The 20127-nt window shown below is 46.1% G+C and overlaps 2 protein-coding genes across 3 annotated transcripts in view; both read left to right on the top strand.

Annotated features, from left to right (window-relative positions):
- Nucleotides 1-20127, top strand: part of LOC130458166 (zinc finger protein 14 homolog) — a 64458-nt gene that overhangs the window by 28762 nt on the left and 15569 nt on the right. Inside the window, exons 1-3 of one of the 2 annotated variants that reach the window (XM_056821302.1) lie at nucleotides 6938-7173; nucleotides 12113-12249; nucleotides 18476-18602. In XM_056821302.1, the coding sequence (XP_056677280.1) occupies nucleotides 12142-12249; nucleotides 18476-18602 (235 nt within the window). In that variant the 5' untranslated portion in view covers nucleotides 6938-7173; nucleotides 12113-12141. Of the gene's footprint in view, nucleotides 1-6937; nucleotides 7174-12112; nucleotides 12250-18475; nucleotides 18603-20127 lie in introns of those variants that run through there. The other variant, XM_056821303.1, reaches the window with a different exon arrangement.
- Nucleotides 7228-20127, top strand: part of LOC130458167 (zinc finger protein 570-like) — a 60183-nt gene continuing 47283 nt past the window's right edge. The window contains exon 1 of the mRNA XM_056821305.1: nucleotides 7228-8691. The gene's annotated coding sequence lies outside the window, so the exon portion shown is untranslated. The remainder of the gene's footprint in view (nucleotides 8692-20127) is intronic.

Raw genomic sequence — 20127 nt, 5'->3', positions numbered from 1 at the left:
AAATCAGAAATAAATAACTGCCCACCTGGGCTGTCCTAAGCCAAGCTTGAGTCACCATTGGCACTTGTGAGGCACATGAAGTGAGGTAGGGAACAGCCTCTGGAATTTGCTCACTTCCTGTGGAGAGAGCTAGGCGCCAGTTCGTGCTAGGAATTTGAGCAGAGAGGAGGCCCGCAGACAGCTTTCCTTCAGATCAGTCATGTGAGTCAAGGACTGATTCTCCTTTCTACCTTGACCTTCAGGCCTAAACTCCCTCTGGCTCTGTCAGAAGGTTGAATTAACCTTTTTCCTTTTCCTCCTCTCTCCTTCACTCCCTGTCCTTTTTTCTTACTCCCATTGTGATTAAATCACCATAAACTCCATTCTGACTTGAGTGTTTCATTTTAGGAATTTCATAAGTAAATTCCTTGGCGACCATAAATTAATATTATAACAATCTTTAAAGGTGATTTTTCACCACAACAGAGCAACATTGCTTGCTATTAGAGTCATGTCTCCCATAGTTTTTGTTATTATATACTTGTCCCTGATAATATGCATTTTGACCTTTCCCATCTCTCTTATTTTGGCTCTGTTCATAGCGATGTTTCATTGGGCAGTTTCTTAATATGTGTCCTTGACAGGAACACAAAAAGAAATCCTGGTATCACTTTGCACCCTCTGTTGACTTTGGGGGTGTCTGTCTATATCGTGTGGTTTGTCTGTTAAATGTCTTCATTGTATCCAGGTTCTTAACCTCCTCTAATTCTTTCTGCCTTAATATTTCAAAGGTCTCTTGGAGCTTTCTTTAGATCGTCCTTTTCTTTTTCTTGATCTACTTCGTTATCATGAAGATAGGTGTCAGTGTCTCTAAGTTCATTAAGTGAGATGGTGTCAAACTTAGGGTAATAATTCCTGAAGAAATCTCTCAAGTGCTTATCACAGTGCTTGAGAAATTGTCTCCTCACATGTGCTTCCGAATCTTTTGAATTAGGGTTAAAACCTAACAGCCCCTCAATTTTTTCAATAAGGTGATCAATAAATGTGCTTGGGTGTTCATTTTTTTCTTCGGATGATCTGTCAAATTTTCCCCATGCATTGGATATTCCTTACAATTGCTTCATTCCCTGCAATAGATTTTCATGGCATTTTCTTAGTTAAGTCATTGATCTTGGATTTGAAAAATCCAGATCGTCAAATACTTCTGGCTAGCTTATGAGTGAAGAATCTTTTCTAGTTTGCTCAATAAAATTTTTATGTTCCTGGGGTGTAAAAAGTTCAGATAAAAGAATTTCTACATCCTCAAAATCAGGTTCATAGAGGCGAAATGCTCTCTTCCGTTCTTTAAATGTGAGATGAGGCTCTAATAAAAATTTAGGCATACGTTTGCGTAAAGACTCTCAAGTCATGGCTGGTGAATGACTTATGAACCTTTGCATATAAAATACCAGAGTTATCAGTGACCTTAGCTATATCACGCAAAGGTATAATTTTTTGAGACTTTGATGTATTTGCAAGATTGTTAGCAGATGCATTAATTGGTGCCTTGTTGTTATTGGCAAGTTTATTTCCCCCTACTGCACCTAATGGTTCCACGGTATTAGTATTAGTAACTACATTGTCCTTATTCCTCTGCCCCGTCATGTCCCCAGTCTCCTTGTCGGTTCCCTTCCTCATGCTTTCTTTTCTCTGCATGTTACCCTGGTACATCTCACTCATCTAAGAGAGATCTGACCAAATAATGTCTCTAAACTTTTATGAATGACTAGAGCATATGCAATTTTCTTTTGGAAGATCAGGTTGGCAAAAGCTTTGATATTCTTTAAGATATCAGTCACTACCATGAACACAAAATAGACTTGGGGTATGATGTGCTAGAGGTAATTTACATCTAGATAAATCACTGGCAACTGTGTCCATCCCATAGTCATATTGGTTAATGTCCCCAGAACATTGTGTATCATCCCTTCCACTGCATTATAAATTATGTAGTAGCCCCAATAAATGGCAATTACTCATAGCACAGAAGACCAAAGTATTAGTTGTAACATGTTTCCCATTAGATCTTTTTTAGTTTCTAACTGCCAGGAGTTAAAAGTTAGAAAATGGTTGTTGTCCCCACAAGCCTTGCTTCTAGCTAGATAGGATCCAAGATGGCTAGATCCTATCACTGACAGGCTGGCTACAGCCTCCTTTTTATAATACTGACCAGAGTGGCAGTTGGTAACTGACTTGTTCTCCCCCCAACAAGGAATCAAGATCTTTTTGATCCTGTGTGGAAACTGCTAGGAAGAGTCAGTGACAAAGGCTGCTTGTCTCAGGCGTTGTAATTGACAACAACTTCACAACTGACAGTTGGTCACAGTTGATCACTAATGCTTTTTTTCCTTTTATTAATAAGTGGGGTTCTTTTAAATCCAGGGTGCCATCTGTCTTTAAAAAAATAAAAGAGAAGTTTTGTGCCCCCATAGGAAGGTTGGAATTTCAGTATGGATAAGGAGGAATGAGAGGAGAACCCCCTTCTCAAAGTGGGATTCAGGGGAGACAGAAGATGTTACAGGTTGGCTTAGAGAGAAGGGAGGGGGTTTGAAGATTTCCCCCTTTCTGCCTTCCCTCCTTAGCAAAAGCTGCTCGCCCAAATTTGCTCGTCCCCCCTTTACTACTTGAGACCAACAGGTCTCCCCTTGATCTGTTCACTCATACTTAGCTTGGGGAACAGATAACTTTTAATATTAACTCAATCAGGTAATAGAAAAGGAAATAACGGGCAGGGAAGAATGGGAAAAGGAAGGTAGGAAAAGGGGGTTCCAGGCTCTATCTAAACACTTTCCCCTCCCTCCTCGAGTTTGGAGGGAACTCAGGCCTTTGCAGGCTGAGCCCCCTGAGAGAAAGTCAGGTTGACTCACCCGGGGCAACAGGAGCTGAGGTAAAGTCTGCTCAGGCTTCTCTTCAGAAAGTCCCCTCAATTGGGAAGTGTTGGGGGAAAAGATTTCCAATAACCAGCAGGAAAACTGGGTAACCCTCAGAAGAAAGTCTTTTTCTCACCTTCTATCTTCAATGTCTCCAGACTGAAAGACCCTCACTGCTCTCCCAGCCAGAGTCTTCTCTTTCACGCCTGGGGCCCCTCCCCTGTCGAGGTGATCAATTTCACATATTCTTCAGTCTGGCACTTTTCCTCTAGTGCCAGCCTCTATCACAAATGTAGAGTGAAAGGAGCAGAACCAGGAGAACATTGTACACAGAGACTGACACACTGTGGTACAATAGAATGTAATGGACTTCTCTACTAGCAGCAAAAATGCAGTGACTCAGGACAATTCTGAGGGACTTAGGAAAAAGAAGCTGTCCACAACCCGAGAGAGAACTGTGGGAGCAGAAACGCAGAAGAAAAATAACTGCTTGATCACATAGACTCTAAATAAACACCCTAATACAAAGACCAACAACATGGAAATAGGTTCTGATCAAGGACACATGTAATACCCAGTGGAATTTTACTGTAATCCTTAGGCCAAAACCATCTTACCTTTAGCCCCACCCACAACTCAATGCCCCGCCCAAACCTTCCTGGTGACCCTCCCACTCAGCTAAGCCCTGCCTCTCTGTCCTTAAGCTCCGCCCCCATTCAGGCCGCACCCCCTTGCTTGATCTCCCCAACACTTCCTAGAAGGCTTTGCTTGGAGGGTCCCTGGCTTGAGGGGCCCTTCCTAGGCTTGTCCTCCACCCCTCGGGGACCTCGGGTCCTCCTCCCACCGTTTGTCAGGAGGGATCTAGTCCCAGACACGAGCCTGTGCATGAAGCAGGCGAAGTTGCCGCCAGTCCCTGAGCGCCAATCCTAAGGCCCTGAACCCATCAATACTGTTATTTCTGTCGCCCTCATTCCTGGAGGAGGCTGCAGAGGCCAGACACCCCCACCCCCACCCCGGAGACCTTGGGATACAGGGATGTCTTCTGAGGGCAGCTGGGGCGGGGCGGGGCGGGGCAAGGGAGGGACAGAGCAGGTTAAGCCTGGCCATAAAAGAAGTCGCAGTCAAAAAGGCTTCTGAGCTGACTGAGCCCCGGAAGGTCCTATTGCTCACCGCTAGGGGGAGCCGCGGAGTCCCTCGTCCCCCCCAGCCTCCTCTCTCCTTGTGCCCAGAGCAAATGAAGGGGACCCTGAACATGTCCAAGTAAAGCCTCTTTAAGCACCACAATAAAACTGACTGGGGAAACCGTCACTTAAATAGAGCTTCACTGAGAGAGAAATGGGGGCGGCTCAAGCCACCGACGCCAGACAAATGCCCTCCCGGAGAATCCGGCGGCCATCCAGCCTCCCAGAAGGGATTGCGGCAGTTTGACTGGGCTGCAGCCCGAGGGCTGAACAGCTTTCAGGGGGCTTTGCAGGGGGAGGAGACTCCGGGGCGGTTCTCAGAGCCGCCTTTGGGTGTGACCCACTTCTCCAGTCCCCTACGCGTTCCTGCTCCCCGCCCTAGAGCGGCCCCCCAGCCTGGGAGCTCTGGGCCGCGGCGGTCTGTAGGGCCGTGTCCGGGAGACAATCAGGCGCTGCCGCCCTTCTATGGGGCTGGACAGAGGGAGAAGAGTGTCGCGTCGGGCTGTGATGGAGGTCTGGGATGGCCCTCAAAGGCCCTTTTCTCCAAACGAAGCCGTTTGTCTCTGCCGGCGTCTTAGCAAGTCTCGTGGCTGTTATTAGAGCCTCTTTGGGGGTTCAGGGGCCCCCCAATTCCACTGCACGCTCAGAGAACACGTTCCAGCTCATGAACGTTCTCAGGAAACCATCAACAAGTTGGAGACAGAATGGCAGAGGAGGAGATGGGACGGCCTGGTCTGCAGGGACTGCTGTTAGCATCCCAGCCAAGGCTGGGGTCCAGGAGAGACATCTATGAGAAAAGGGGGGTCAGGATGGGTCTCCTTTCCCCTCCCATGGAGCCGCCAAGGCCCCAGATCCCATCCTGCTCAGCTCCAGTCCCTGGAGGATGGGGGGCCGTCCATGCCCTGAGGGCCCCACCAGCCCAGGAAGTTGTGCCCCCAAAGGGCCTCCCTGCCCCCCACTGCCCTCTGGAAGACAAATTCTGGGGACCAGGATGGGCTCTGACAAGGCACAGAGGGACAGGGAGGCCAGCATGGAGGCAGGCCCAGGCGGAGACGTTTCTGGCTGGAGGAGAGGTAAGTTGGGGGGCCCAGCCTGCAGGGGGGACTGGAACCCTGACTGGGGGGAGAAGCAGGGTGGGAAATGCCTGGAAGCACCAGGAGGGATGTGGGGGAAAAGCTCAGGGGAGAAGTGGAGTCCAGGGCAGCCAGATGGCCCCAAGGATAGAGCCTGGCCTGGAGAGCAGAGGTTCTGGGTGCAAATGTGTCCTGGGACACTTGGGAGCCCTTCTGGGTCTTCTGGAGTCCAGACTCAGCCCTGACTGTGACACAGAAGGGGAGGCTTAAACAAGAAGGGGAACATGGCAGGGGAGAGCTGGGAGAAGGCAGGGCTTGTGCTGGGGAGGGACAAGGAGGAGGAGGGGAGGCCAGGAAGCCCCTGCTGGGGGAGGGCAGGAGCCAGGCTTCTTGGGGCTGAACCTGGGGATGCCTGCAGGAAAGAGCTCCTACTGGGCTCCTGGGGGCTGGCAGGCCTCAGAGGATCCCTAAGAGGGTGCTGGACCTTCCCTTGCTGCCTCCCATGAGGGCAGGCCCAGTCACCTGTCTGGAGGCCTCCCCCTCTGGGTCTCCCTTTACGACTGTGTCCCAGCTCAGCCTGGACAGGCCCAAAACCTGGAAGAAGACTCTGGAGTCCAGGGAAGGCCCCAGGTGACCCCCAACACCCCCATCCCAGGGGAGGGCAGGTCATGCCCAGTCCAGGCCTGTGTGTTCTCCCCTCCTGAACCCCAGAGACAGCAGAGTGAATTCAGTGCAGCAGCCCCAGGCCTGAGGCCAGCAAAAGAAGAATTGTGCAGGGAGAGAAGCCCTTCCAGGGCCTTTAGCCCCTCAGTGCCTGCTAGTACTCAGGGCCTGGAGTCAGGGAGGCCTGAGATCTCCCTCTGTGGGACCCTGGACAAGTCACTTTAGCCTGCTTCCCTCAGTTTCCTCCCCTGTCCAATGGGCTACAGGAGGAGAGGGCCAAGCCTCCCAGCCTCTGCCCAGAAAGCCCTAAAGGGGTAGGGAAGAGGCAGCCTGGTCTGAACAGCCTGAGCCCAGCAGCTTTGCAGACAGACACACAGACACCCCCAGACTGTCCTCTGTCCATCAGAGCTCAGAGCCTGGGCTCAGTGGATGCTGCTGCCTTCTGTGGCCTCCCAAAGGGCAGGAGGGGGTTCCTGGGCCTCCCCCAGGCCTCTGAAGGGTCTTTGGGCCTTGTGGGCTGGGGGAGGTGCTAATGGAGACCCTCCTCAGCTGGCCCAGAGGCCCAGGAGACCCTGAGGAAGCAGCTCTGTTTCCCTCCAGATCCTCTGTGGACCAGCTTCCCCACAGCCCCAGCTCAGCCTCTTATTCTTTGGCTTCCACAGTGAGGTAAACTGAGGCAAAGGCTAAGGAGGGCCTTGACCAGGCTCCCCCACACTGGGCAGTGTCTGAGGCCACGTCTGAGCCCAGATCATGGGGGTTCCAGGCCCAGATGGGCAGCCCCCGAGTCAAGTACACCTGGGGAGAGGGTTGGCCTCTCCTTGGGGGGACCCATGGGTCCCCCCAAAGGAGGAGCATTAGAATGTTCAGAGAGATCCCTGGAGGTGGGAAAGCTGGGAGGGGCGGCCTGGCCCTGGGTCTGGACTTTCAGCTGCTGCCTTCTGCCTCAGGTTCCTTCAATGTCAGAACCGGGATGCAAGAGCCACCTCCACAGGCCCTGGGAGAGTAAAGATCCATTGACTGATCAGTCATTGAATAGACACTTATGAGGCACCTGCTATGTGCCAGGCTGTAGCCTGAGGCAGCTTCCAGTCTAAAGAAGCAGAAGAGGTGGGCGGGAAGGGGAAATGGGGGTGGGGGAGAAGGCTGCAGGCCCCTAGGTTGGGGAACAATTCCTGTATGACTCCACCCCCACCGAGCCTCTACATGGACTGGCCTAGACAGGAGGACTCCATTTCCCAGAGAGCCGGTTCCCTGACTTCCTATTCTCGGCTCCTCCCCAGCGGGGCAGCGTCCCGGCATGCTGGGAACTCATCTGGCCTGTCTCAGCTCCTGGAAGGTTTCCTGCTGTGCTTTTAGGATCTTTGCTTGGTGAGAGGAGGAGGGGAGGGAGTCAGTGGTGCTGGCGGTGGGGTGGGAGGCCGGGGCTCCCTGGGGCTCCCTGCTCTGACAGCTGAGACTTTCTGCTCCGTAACTCCCGGGAAAGGGGAAGACCCGGATGTACCCTTTCTGGGTGAGTGAGGCTGGTAGTGTGTCCGAAAGCAGGTGCGCATGTGCAACAAGTGGGGATTGGCTGAGGTGGTGTGCGGGGCTGTAAAAAAGTGTGCTGGGGGAAGGGGAGAGTCTGTGAGTGTGTATGTGTGTCCCACTGGGGGATCTGAGCGCCACCTACCGGGCCTCGGAAAGCATTCACTCAATAGACACCCATTAGGAGATTTTGGCATATACCAGGCTTTCGCCTGAGGCATTTTGCAGACTAAAGAAGAGTCTGGGCTGCGCTGGAGGGGAAATTGGGGTGGGGAGGAGGAGGCTGTACCGGCCCCGCCTCACTCCTCCAGGACTCCTGGAATTCTTGTATAACTCCTTCCCCACCATGGCTCTAAACCCAGGGACTCAAGCCAGACTCCATTACCCAGAATTCTAACTTTCAGGTAAACCCCTGCCCTTCCCCCATCCTTATGCCATATTCCAGAAAGCATTGTTTCAGACTTCACAGAAATCTTGGCACCCCCCCTATGGCATCTCCAAGGCATTCTGGGAATCTTTTGTACGTAGTCTCAGGTCTTGGAAGACTCACAGTTGTGGTTTTTTGACCCATTTTTTTATGTGAGGCTGAGAGGTGGTCAGTGCGCAGGCGCGGTCCTGGCCCCCTGCCTTGGCTACTGAGACTTTCTACTCCCAACTCCTGGGCTGCATGAAGACTCCCGTGGTGCAGTTTCAGATTGCTTAGGTGGGGGCGGGGAAGGCGCATGTGCAAGCAGAGAGGAGGGGCAGGAGCCCGGCTTCCAAGTGGAAATGCTTGTGGTGGGGGGGAGGGGCAGTCTCCCTGTGTGTCCTTGTCTGACCATCACTTGAAAGGACCACAGAAAAGGGACAAACACGGAAGTGCCTGGCTCAGGCCGGGGCGGCTCTGTCTATACCAGGAGCCACGGCGGGGCTTTGCCCTCCCCCAGAGGAGCGAATGAGTCCGCAGCCCCGATGGGAGAAGTAGGCAACGTGAGCCTGTCAGGGGGGCAGCGAGGGTGGGGGTTCCTGTGCCCACATGCCATGGAAGGAGCCTGATCTTGGGCACAGAAGAAATGCCAACAGGCTCTCCTCCCCCCAACCTGATGCCCGTCTACCTCTCTGCACCCCTCCCCAATCTCCCACAATCCATCAATGCAGTTTGTGAATGGAATGAAGCCAAAGATGGTGGCAGAGAAGGTGAGGAAGTTTCTTCCTGACCTGTCCAAGGCCCTTCCGAAGCCTGAGGCTCCCTGTTCTCCTCTGTCCAATGAGGAATTCTGCCCACCTTGGGGCTCCCACTCCCTGAAGGATCACAGTGTGGCCCAAGCAGAGACCCCAGAGCCAGAGGGAATAACTCCCAGGATCCCAAGGCCCACCTCCCAGGTGAGTGCAGCCCACCCCCAGTCCTAGCCAGGCTCCCCCAGGCTGGAATTCAGTAAAACTAAGAACTGTGTCTTTGCCAGGCCTCCAGGGGCGCCATCACTGCTTGAGATCAAGGGTTCACCCTGGCTGCCCCCACATCCACTGTGTTCTGGGGGTTTCCAGCCTCAGTAGCCCCTGCCTCAATGAGCAGCCCAGGTTCCATCCAGACAGGCCCAGGGGCTGCCACTGATTCATCCACCCTGGAGTGACATCTCTAGTTACCCGAATCCCTAGAACTGGAGCTTCTGGATGCTTTCCCTGACTTCAGGCAGCCGTTACAGGAGCTGGTCAGGGAGGACAGAAACCTGCCAGGACGGTGACACCATTTCAGAGCACGAGAGGCTCCCTGAGAATGAGGGAGCTGCCATGGCCAGTTTGGAGGTGTCAGTTTACAGTATAGGACCACAAACGTCAGAGAAGCAAACCTGATGATCAGCTTTACGGGAATGAAGTGAACCCGGCAAGCTCTCCTCCAGGGCACAGGCAGTGTGGGGGATGCTGGGCTCCCTTCAATGGGCAGCAGCTGCTGTGAGACACCAGCAGCCAGCAGGCTGAGTTGAGCAGGATGCTGTGGCTGTTGGTGGCCCAGAGTAGGCTGCAGAGGTTCAGGGCTCAGCACCCTCCTGCTTCCGTCCTTAGAGGGAGGGACTCCCATCTGTCTGGGAGGGCTTGTGTGAGGGCAAAGATGTCTTCTGAAAATGTCCAGAGTTACTAGAGCAGCATCCTTTACCATGGGCAGGACAGTAAAAGAGAAAACATGAGTTATATCGTTTTTCCAATGAAGAACCTAATGGGAGTCCACATACTGTGTATCAGTACCAAGGCAGAAGAGCAGTAAGGGTCAGACAGTGAGGGTGAAGTGACTTGCCCAGGGTCACACAGCTCGGAAATGTTTCAGACTAGATTTTAACCCAGGAACTCCCATCTCTAGACCTGACTCTCCATCCACTGAGCCACTTGGCTGCTCCCTGGGGTTTCTTTAAGTGTGTCTCTATGCCACCAAAGCAGAAAGAAGAATATCATATTGCAGACTGGGCAAAAATCTCATTTCTTAATGAGGTAGTTTCAGAAGATTGTGATTGTTCAGGTCACTCAAAGCAGAGTTAGTTGTCAGCGAGATAAAAGCAGGAGAAAACTTCCAAAGAATCAAATGAAAGAGCACAAGTGTTGTTCAAAAAATCATTAGACCAAGGAAAACCAGAAAGTTTCATCACACAAATTTATTTTTCTTAGAGAAATGAAGATAAGTATCAGACCATTTGTTGTGGGTTTGACCTACAGTATTACTATGATGGTCTTCAATCTTCTGCTTATCCTCTCAGCTTGTAAACAGAAGAAATGTGTGTATAGAGAGAGTAATCCAGAAAGCAAAGGTCATCCAGTAGCAGTTGACAACATTAACTAATATCAGGCTTGTTTACAATATAGTCGTCCATTCTGAGTGTGGAGAAACCCCATTTCATATTTCAGATGTCCCAGGTACTTCTTTGAGGCTCTAAAACCATATCAGACATTAGGAATAGGTCTCCTCTTTAGTATATTTGCTTCAATGGTTCCCTGTTGCTGGTAGAGATTCTTTAGATGTTCCTGCTAAAATATTTTTAGAAAGCAGATCTCAGGACAGATTAGTACAACTTCTCAAATGAGTCACAAAGGGATTCTACTCAAATATGTGCTTAGAATCACCCCCTTGAGATCTGCCAGACAGTCTCCATCTGTAACTGTTCCAGATCATATTCTTGAGTAATTTGTGTCTTTTCTCTGGAATGGTTTATTACCAGCTTCATGATTAAGAACCCATCAGACAATTATAACTGAACTCAAGACTGAAAATAATGTTAGTGACTGTCCCAAAAGCTTTTCCCTGAAATGGCAAATCTTACCAATCAGGTGCTTAAAGCAGAAAGTTTTCCAGGATTCTCATGTAGAGAATATATTTCATCCCATAAATTTTATTTGATTTTCTTTTAGTGAAAACTCATCTTGCCATGAAGATCGATTATTTGATATAATTGCTCAGAAATCTCCTTCTGATTTCCTTATTCTTCAATTGAAAAATGTAGTGTATACATTTAATAAAATCAGTGCAGTTTCTTGTGTAAACGTGGGGTGTAGGCTTAAGGTTAAAATTCCTATAAACACCATTTGACTTCAACCTAAATTTTATTTTTTTAGCTAATGTTATAATTCTTATGAAACAAACTATATTTTTTACTTTTATCTTAAGATTAATGTTATTAAAATAATCATGAAAGATAATATTGTTAGAATAGTACCCATATATACAAGTGATGAATTATATACTTTTCTTCTGTGCTTCTACTCCCACAGTTCTTCCCCCCAATGTGGATCGCATTCTTTCTCATGAGTCCCTCAGTATTGTCCTGCCATTACATTATTACTAGTAGCAAAGTTCACTAAATTGGATTATTCCACAAAATTTCACTTTCTGTGTTCAATGTTCTCCTGGTTCTGCTCATTTCACTCTGCATCAGTTCATGGAAGTTCTTCCAGTTCATATAGAAATCCTCCAATTCATCATTCCTTACAGCACAGTAGTATTATATCACCATCATCTACCACAGTTTGTTTAGTCATTTCTCAGTCAAGGGATATCCCCTCATTTTCCAATTTTATACCCCACAAAAAGTGGAGATATGAGTATTTTTGTATGACCATTTTTTTATTATCCTTTTGGGATAAAGATCTAGTAGTGGTGTTGCTGGATCAAAGGGCATGCATTCTTTTAAAGCTGGTTGGGCTTAATTCCAAATCGAATGGCATAATATCTTTGCATGTATAGGGAGAAGGAGGAAATTTGTTCCATTTTGAAAATTACTGCATGAGAGTTAAAAAGAAAGAAGTTCTTTTTCTTCTTAGCATACAAAATTTACCAAGAATGACCATATGAAAGTGCATCCAAAATGATGAGAACAGAATATCTGGAAGGATACCTGAGATCCACAAAATTATAGCAATAATAGATGAATTGACTTTTAGGAAAGATATAAAGAGCAGTGGAGAAAGACTGTCCAATCTGGAGGACAGAGCATGCTCAGGCACAGGGTTTGAGTTGTAGTCAAACTCAGAACATGAGTTGGGAAGTGTGATGAGTATCTTGGACTTGCCTGTGTCACAGGTCTGTTGTGAGGTTTCATTGTTGTTATGTGCGAAAATATTTCTAAAATCCATCTAGTAGATAAGACCAAATGGTGTATCCAAAGACTGGCTCTGTTTGTTTAAGTTTATAAAACTTTTTTGCCTGGGAAAATAGAATAAAAATCATTTTGTTTTCTGCCATCAGAGGAAAGAACTTATATAGCTCTATGTGTGTGTCTGTCCTCCTTCCTTCTGTGTTTATATCATAATTTGTTTTCTTCAGAGGCAGAGACTAATTTTGAAGTAACAGAGATGTCTACAAAGCTGAGGCTTCTTGTGGAAGGATCTGGACCTCAAAGATACATGAATGAGGTTCCTCATGACTGCATTTTGAGAGAAATCCGTGACTCTGATATGCAGGTAAATAAAAAACTAAAGAGTGGCTGTGAATTTGATGAAGCTGCAGAGAAATTCAGCCCATGTTCGGTCCTAAGTCAGTATCTGAAATAGACTTCAGGAAATGTCTGTTGACAGAATAGCGTTAAACGAGTTTTCTTCATCTCTCCCTCTGTCTTCAAGAGGCAAGGGGGCAGAAAGATGTCTCAGTCAGAGCATTCTGCTGAGTGGGGGTGAGTTGCAGACTGTCAGTTGATGACTGGAGAGTCAGTGGCTCACAGTGGGTTGTGCAGTTAAGGCTGGCAGTTCAGGGAAAGTTGGCTGCTGGGCATGAGTTGGGCCTTGGGGTTCAGTTGCTGGTAGTGTGGGTTGTTTAGTTGAGTTATATAAAGGTGGGCCTGACCAGCAAAGACCAAGAAAGACCCTTAAGGAGCAGAGGATTCTGGGAGAGAAGAGACTTGGCAAAGCTCTGTAGAGCATTCTGGACTTTTGAATGGAGATCCCAAAGAGGCAGGAAGCATTTCCCTGCTGGGGATCTTGCCAAGAGCCAAATAGAGGTTTCAGCTGAGCATTGCCCTCAGACCACTGCTACTAAGTAGTTCCTTCAAGGAAACATCTCAGCAGAGTTTCAAGACTCTTCTGACCAAGGAGAGGCATGGACTCTCTGCTCTGGAGCCTGGCTCTCTCCCTTTGCCTTTTGTACCTGTTCTGACTATTCCTTAGCCCGATAGTATTAAGAATAAGAGTGAAGGGATTAGCTGGGTTTGGGAAGGAGAAACTCAGATTTAGCTTGAGAGCTGTCTGTTTAACTGACCTTGTAGTACAAAGATATACCAGGGACCCCATATCCTTCTTTTCCACCCTTGTATAAGCCTTATTGTCAATGCTTATTAAACCTTTCTTTTTTTATTTTTAAACCCTCACCTTCCATCTTGGATTCAATATTGTCTATTTGTTCCAAGGCAGAATAGTGGTAAGGGCTAGGCAATGGGAATCAAGTGACTTGCCCAGGGTCACATAGCTGTGGAGTGTCTGATGTCAGATTTGAACCCAGATCCTCCCATCTCTAGGCCTAGCTCTCCATCCACTGGTCTACCCAGCTGTGTTATAGTGAAAAATCACCTTTAAAGATGCTATAATATTAATTTATGGTCGCCAAGGAATTTACCTATGAAATTCCTAAAATGAAACACTCAAGTCAGAATGGAGTTTATGGTGGTTTAATCACAACAGGAGTAAGAAAAAGGAGAGGGAGAGAAGGAGATAGGAGGAAAGAGCCTGAAGGCCAAGGTAGAGAAGAGTTTAGTCCTGAAGGCCAAGGTAGAGAAGAGAAGAGAATCAGTCCTTGATTCATGTGACAGATCTGAAGGATTTGAAGGAAAGTTGTCTTCAGGCCTCCTCCCTGCTCAAGCTCCTAGCACAAACTGGCGCCTAGTCCTGTCCCCAGGAAGTGAGCGAATTCCAGAGGCTGTTCCCTACCTCACTTCTTGTGCCTCACACGTGGCAATGGTGGCTCAAGCTTGGCTTAGGACAGCCCAGGTGGGCAGTTATTTATTTCAGATTTGTCATTGACTAGCACATACCTGTGTAGTGTGGGTGTGCATAGATTTGGGTGCTAGACCAATCAAGATGGAGATTCAGAAATCACAGCTGCCCCCTATTATCCTTTCTTAATTGCAGTCAGATATTTCTTTTGGTTTATCTCCTAAAGTAAGGAAAGGTAATTTGCTGAAGCTATAGATCAGCCTCAGGAGAGTGTTAATCCAGATGTTTCCCTGCTGAGTCAAGGGACTAAGGGGAAGTGTATTTCTCTGATCTCTCCCTGCCAGGGAATTTGGGGATAGCCATCACTTCATCTGATATGGGAGATCTCCTTTCAACTTCCCATCACCCTCATGTAACAGGGGATCCCCTATTTCCAATGTAGCACCCCTGACAGCAACACTTAGCAGGAGTGAAGGAGAATAGGAGTCAACCCATCAAGGCGCCTATCTCACAGCACTCTGCTGCCTTTCACAACAAGCTCCCTTTAGGACATCCTTAACCATCAATATAATAACACTCACTTACAATCCTTACTGAATGTAAACAGTATTACTATCCTTATTCATTTATTTTTTAAGCCCATACCTTCCATCTTGGAGTTAATACTGTGTATTTGTTTCAAGGTAGAAGAGTGGTGAGGGCTAGGCAATGGGAGTTAAATGACTTGCCCAAGGTCACACAGATGGGGATTGTCTGAGGCCAGATTTGAATCCAGTAACTCCCATCTCTAGGCCTACTTTTCTATCCACTGAACCCCTGACCTACCCCCTGGAAAGGCTTTTAGGTAGAGGGCCCTTCTTGCTGAACATCAGCGAGTGCAAGCTAGCTGGAGAGAGACCTTATGAATGCAAATAATGTGGAAAGGCTTTCATACATAGGAGTTCTCTTGCCAGTGTAAGATTTAGAATTGGTTTGACTAAATATAAAAATTTTAAAAAGTTGTTGTGGTCGTCGTTTATAAAAATAATTAACTTCAGGCAAAAAATCTGTTAGTAGCTCTTAAAAATTCAATGTAATATAAATATTGCAAATGAAAAAATATAAGAGGGAAGTAGAAAATGTTTCCTATCTTGGTATAATAAAGCTACTAATAACCTCATGATTTAACTTTAAATATTACAATTTCACTGACCACAAAGTTGGATCAGGACTTTCACTTTCTTCACTTTTTACTCTCTAAAGCTATCCTTAAGTCAGTTTGATAGAAGGTAACTCTGGAGTTCAGAACTCTTCCTCCTAAGGTTGTCGAGCAGTTAGAAATAGACAAAAGGGCACATTAGCCTCATAGCTGCAGCCTTTGGTCTGATACTGTAAAGTCCTTTGCAAGTCCCTCCCTTCTATGGATAAACTGTGCTGCTGTTGCCTCCTGACCACTGCTGATTCCCCAGAAGTTGCGTGTGGACAGGGGAATTCCAATCCCCTTTTCCGGTCATCTGAGAACAGTTGAGTAGAGCCCTGACCCATCACCTTACTGCTGCCTGGTAAGCTGGGTTTTAGCAACAGTCAGCCTGCCCTCACAGGGAACTACCTGGTGAAAAGGGGTCAACCAAATCGTCTACGTTCCAGCCCAGAACTCTGGATTGGTGAGAAGCAGTTAAATATTAGGGAAGGTTAACAAGCTTAGCTTTTAGTTTTCTCTCCTCCTCTACACCCCCAAGAAAAGCCAGGTTTGGGGAATTTTGCTCTGATTCCCTGACCCCATAACCAGGTATAACCCAAATCTCAGCAATTCTAGCTCTCTAAAGAAGAGTATCTTGCTCCTGGGAGTCCATTTTTTTCTTTTTTTTTAAGGCTCTTTTCGAACCCGCTCATACCTCTAGCATTACCCTAGGGGGTGAGGGGGGGGCCTTGGGAAAGTAAAAGAAAGATCCCTAAAGCTGCTCCTTTAACCCTGAGAAGCATTTCAGGGTCTAATAGGGAAAAATCCCAGCAGAGAACCCTGCACACAGCCTGTGTTCTCCACCTGAGCCTTTTGCCCTCTTAGGCAAGGTCACTGGAGCAGGTCCCCGCTATGCCTTTCCCAGCAAAGCCTCAGAGTCCAGGCACCTCAGAGCTAGTGCCCAGCCCCTACACTGTAGACCCAGGCTGCTCCTCAGGCTGTACCCTTGAATGGGGGAGGGGGGGAAGTAGTGGTGTTGCCCACAAGAAAAAGTGTTTTATTTTGCCTTGAGTAAAAAGCCTTTTTGTTTGTGTGTTTGTTTTATTTATTTTTCCCCTCTCAAACATTCCTCCCCTCCTTTTGACATCAGGTTAAGGCTTTTCTGCCACTCCATTGAAAGGGTAGCAAATTATCATTTATCCGCTCCCACACCATTTTTTTCTTCCTAGCCTTTAGGACACCCTGCCTTCTTGCCTTGTAAGACCCTAAACACTAGCCAGTAGCCAAGACGCTCTAGGGTAGCACCATCTAAAGACAGGAAGTAGAACTGCAGGCAATTTAATAATGAAGTTAAATTTAAATTATTATAAAGGTCTTTTTGAAAGCTGAGGCACCCTCTTGGGGAGACTCCTCTGAGTCCAGGGGAAGGGCACTGGGAGCTCCTATGAGCCCTCCCCTTCTCTAATTCCCCACAGGTATCCAAAGAGGAGGTCCCTCTGCCTAGGGTTTCCACTCCCTGAAGGAACACAGTCTGGCCCAAGCATTCCCTAGGAGGAATGGCTCCCAGGACCTCAAGGTCCCCTTCCCAGGTGCCTGTAGCCCCATTGTGAGCCCTCGCCAAGGTCCCCCAGGATAGAAACCAGCAGAACTCAAACCTGTATCCTTGCCAGACCACCAGAGGTGCCATCACTCTTTGTCCTCAGGATAAGGTCCAGAGTCCACCCTGTCTTACCCCACATCTACTGTGTTGTGGGGGTTTTCTCTGCCTCCTTAGCCTTTGCCTCGGAGCTGGCCCAGTTTCCAGACAGACAGGGCGACCTGCTGTCATTCATTTATCCACCCTGAGCTGTCACATCTCAAGGGACAGGAATCCGTATAATAGGAGCTTTTCAGTGCTTTTACTTACTAAGGAAGCCATTACAGTAGCTGGCTGGGGGGAACAGAAATCTGCCATGACTGTGACAACATTCAGAGCAGGAGGTTCCCCTCGAATTAGGAACCTGCCACGGTTCACAATTTGAAGGTATCAGTTTAAAGTATAGGATCAAAAACATCAGATAAGCAAATCTGAATATCATCTTTACAGGAATGAATTGAACCCTGGCAAGCTCTCTTCCAGGGAACAGATAATGTAGACAATGTTAGGCTCCCTGTAAAGGGACCACAGATGCTATGGGACATCAGCAGCCACTTTGGCTCAATTGAGCAGGGATGTATTGGTGTTGGTACCCTGGAATAGGCTGCAGCTCAGCACCATCCTACTTACATCCTTAGATGGAGTGACTCCCATCTTTCTGGGAGGACATGTGTGGAGAGCAAAGATTTCTTCTGAAAATTTCCAGAATTACTAGAGCAACATCTTTCACAATGGTCAGAATTGTAATGAAGGAGGAGTTAAGGTCTCCTAAGTTCCCCTCCTCAGTGGTAATTAATGAGTCTACTATTTTTCTATCTGTTAAGTCATTTACCCCTGGTTAATTCCATTCATCTGCCATTCTGTCTCTAAGCAAGTAACATCGTTTTGATGATCACTGCTTTTATATCTAGACCACCATCCTTCACATTTTTTTTCATCATTTCCATTGATATTCTTGATCATTACTTTCTTCCATATAAAATTTAGTATAATTTTTTCTAATTTATTAAAAAGTGTTTTGGTAGTTTGATTGTTATGACACAAGTTGGATCATAATTTTTATTATGTTAGCTCATCCTACCCATTTCTTTTAGATTTTGGAGAGTGTCAAATGGCCACATTAAATGACCAGTCAATTAGTTGTTTCAATTGAATAAATTCTCTCTCTTGAGAATTCTAGTCATTACACTGTTAATATCTTTCTTTTGAATAATTTAATCACTAAAAAATTTTAAAAAGATGAACACCTTCCTTTTCCTCATCAAGCTTACTCTTCTTACTATGTAACTAAATATAAAATGACTGACAATATTCCACTAACAAAATTATCATGAAGCAAAGACAAAATGTTTTGGCTATGGCACATCATACCCAGTGGTTCCTCAAATTCTGATTTTAGTATATGACTGAGCTAGAATTAGTCTGATCCCATATAACTTAATGGACTCCTCTTGATTCTTTCATGTAGATAAGAATAGTTCAGACTTTTAGGAACTTAGGTAGAGAATTCCTTTTTCTTTGTTTTCTCCTCATTGATCATTGGTAACATTTTCCCCCCAGGATGCACAGTATATTTTACCTCCTCAGAAACTGTTGTAAGAAAAGTTCTTACCAGATCATTTCTGTCTTTTGTGATGAGGAGGAATTTCAGATCACCCTCTCTATCTCTCATCTCACTCAGAGAGCACTTCCCATCTCCCTGATGCCACAGGGAAAATCATTTCAGAGTCAGATACTTCTCCAGGTTTTACTCTTCACAACATAATTCCCACTTTAGACATAAAATGATTTTGTGATTATTCTTTTGGGTTCTGAATGACTGGTCTCCAGAGCTGACTCTGACACACTTCAAGGTTAGGAGTTTAGATAAAAGCTTTCTATACTTTAGTTTTCTCCAGTCAGTGGATGAGGGTTTTAGTAGATTAATTCTGAAGCTTAAATCCTAAATCTTGTAACTTTTGTCATCTTAGGGCTCATTAACATTAAAGGATGTGGCTGTGGACTTCACCCAGGAGGAGTGGTGCCTATTGGACCATTCTCAGAAGGAATTGTATCTAGAGGTTATGCTGGAGAATGTGCAAAATCTACTCTGTGTGGGTAAGTGTCATTTTCACTGTTGACTCTGAATCTGCCATTAATGGACTGTCTTTATTCCAAGCTAGATGTACAGCATTTAATAGCAAAAGACAAATCTAACCATTGAAAATATCTGAAGAGGCAAAGAACAAAGCGCATGCTGAGCTGGGGATTAGCATATAAAAGCCTTCCCATGGAAAACATCAATTAATAATTGTAATAAGTCTCAGGTGCTTGAAGAGTTCAAAAAGGAATTCAAAAGTGAAATGAGTGAAGTGGAGGAAAAATGTGGTAAATAAATGCAAGTATTGCAAAAAGAAAAGAGCTGAAAAAGCAAATTTGGTTAAGTAGTAAAAGAAGCATAAAAATCTAATAAAGGGTTTTTTTTTTTAAGTGTTGAGTGCCTGTAAAAAAAGGGCAAAAAAATCCAATATAAAAAAGTTCCTGGAAAAGTAAAATGGACCAAATGAACAAGGAGGATCAAAAGGTCATGAAAGAAAATCCTCCTTTTAAAATTAGAATTGAGCATATAGAAACTAATGACTTCATGAGACATCAAGAAACAATAAAGGAAAATCAAAAGAATTTAATAAGAGAAGAAAATATGAAATATCTGACTGAAAAAAACACCTAACCCTGAAAATAGATCCAAGAAAGACAATCTAAGATTTATTAGATTATCCCTCCACCCATAATGGCCTAGATGTCATATTCTATAGAATTATCAAAGAGAACTGCTTCAATATTCTCTGATCATGGGTTAAAAGTGAAATGGAAAGAATCCTCAGATCACCTCCTGCAGTCAATCCCTATATGACAACTCCCAAGAATATTATAGCCCAATATAAGAACTTTTATGCTAAGGAGATAGTATAGCACTAAGCCAGTTAGAAACAATTGGTATCTCATGGAGCCCCAGTGTTAATTATGCAGGATCTGAGGAGTTCTGTATTAAAGGATCAAAATGCTTGGAATATGATACTCTTCAAAGGCATAGAGACTGAGTTTATAACCATGAATTACCCACCCATGAAGATGAACTATATTCTTTTAAGGAGAAAAATCATTTAATAAATAAAGGGGATGTCCAAGCATTACTGATGGAAAGAACAGACCAAAGCAGAAGCTTCTCCCAGTATAGTACCAAGGAAAACTCATCATTAAACTGGACAATAGCTGCCACCACGCCATGGTGCCAAGACACTAAGATGCTCAGCATGTTGTCAATCAGAGACAACTCTCCGCGAAAAGTGGACGAGAGTGGAAGTGATGTGAAATATATAGACCATTTTTACATAATTTTCCTGTGTCTCACAGGTACCAATGGTAGTTTAAGCTTGACTTAGCACAGCCCAGGCGTCTGTCAATTGTTTCTGATTTGCTAGCACATGTATGTCATAGGCCATCCTCCTAAGTATTTAATCCTTAATATGGGTGTAGATATTCCTGTTTTTGTTATATTAAGTAGAGTGGAGTAATTTAAAGTTCACAAAACCCATTTGACATATGCAAGTAGTCATTTAGAGAGTAAACGTAAGGGGACTGT

Source organism: Monodelphis domestica, chromosome 3, assembly GCF_027887165.1.
Source record: "Monodelphis domestica isolate mMonDom1 chromosome 3, mMonDom1.pri, whole genome shotgun sequence".
In the NCBI taxonomy this organism is placed as follows: domain Eukaryota; kingdom Metazoa; phylum Chordata; class Mammalia; order Didelphimorphia; family Didelphidae; genus Monodelphis; species Monodelphis domestica.
The sequence above is the reverse complement of the archived record's forward strand: the minus strand, read 5'-3'. Positions and strand labels throughout refer to the sequence as shown.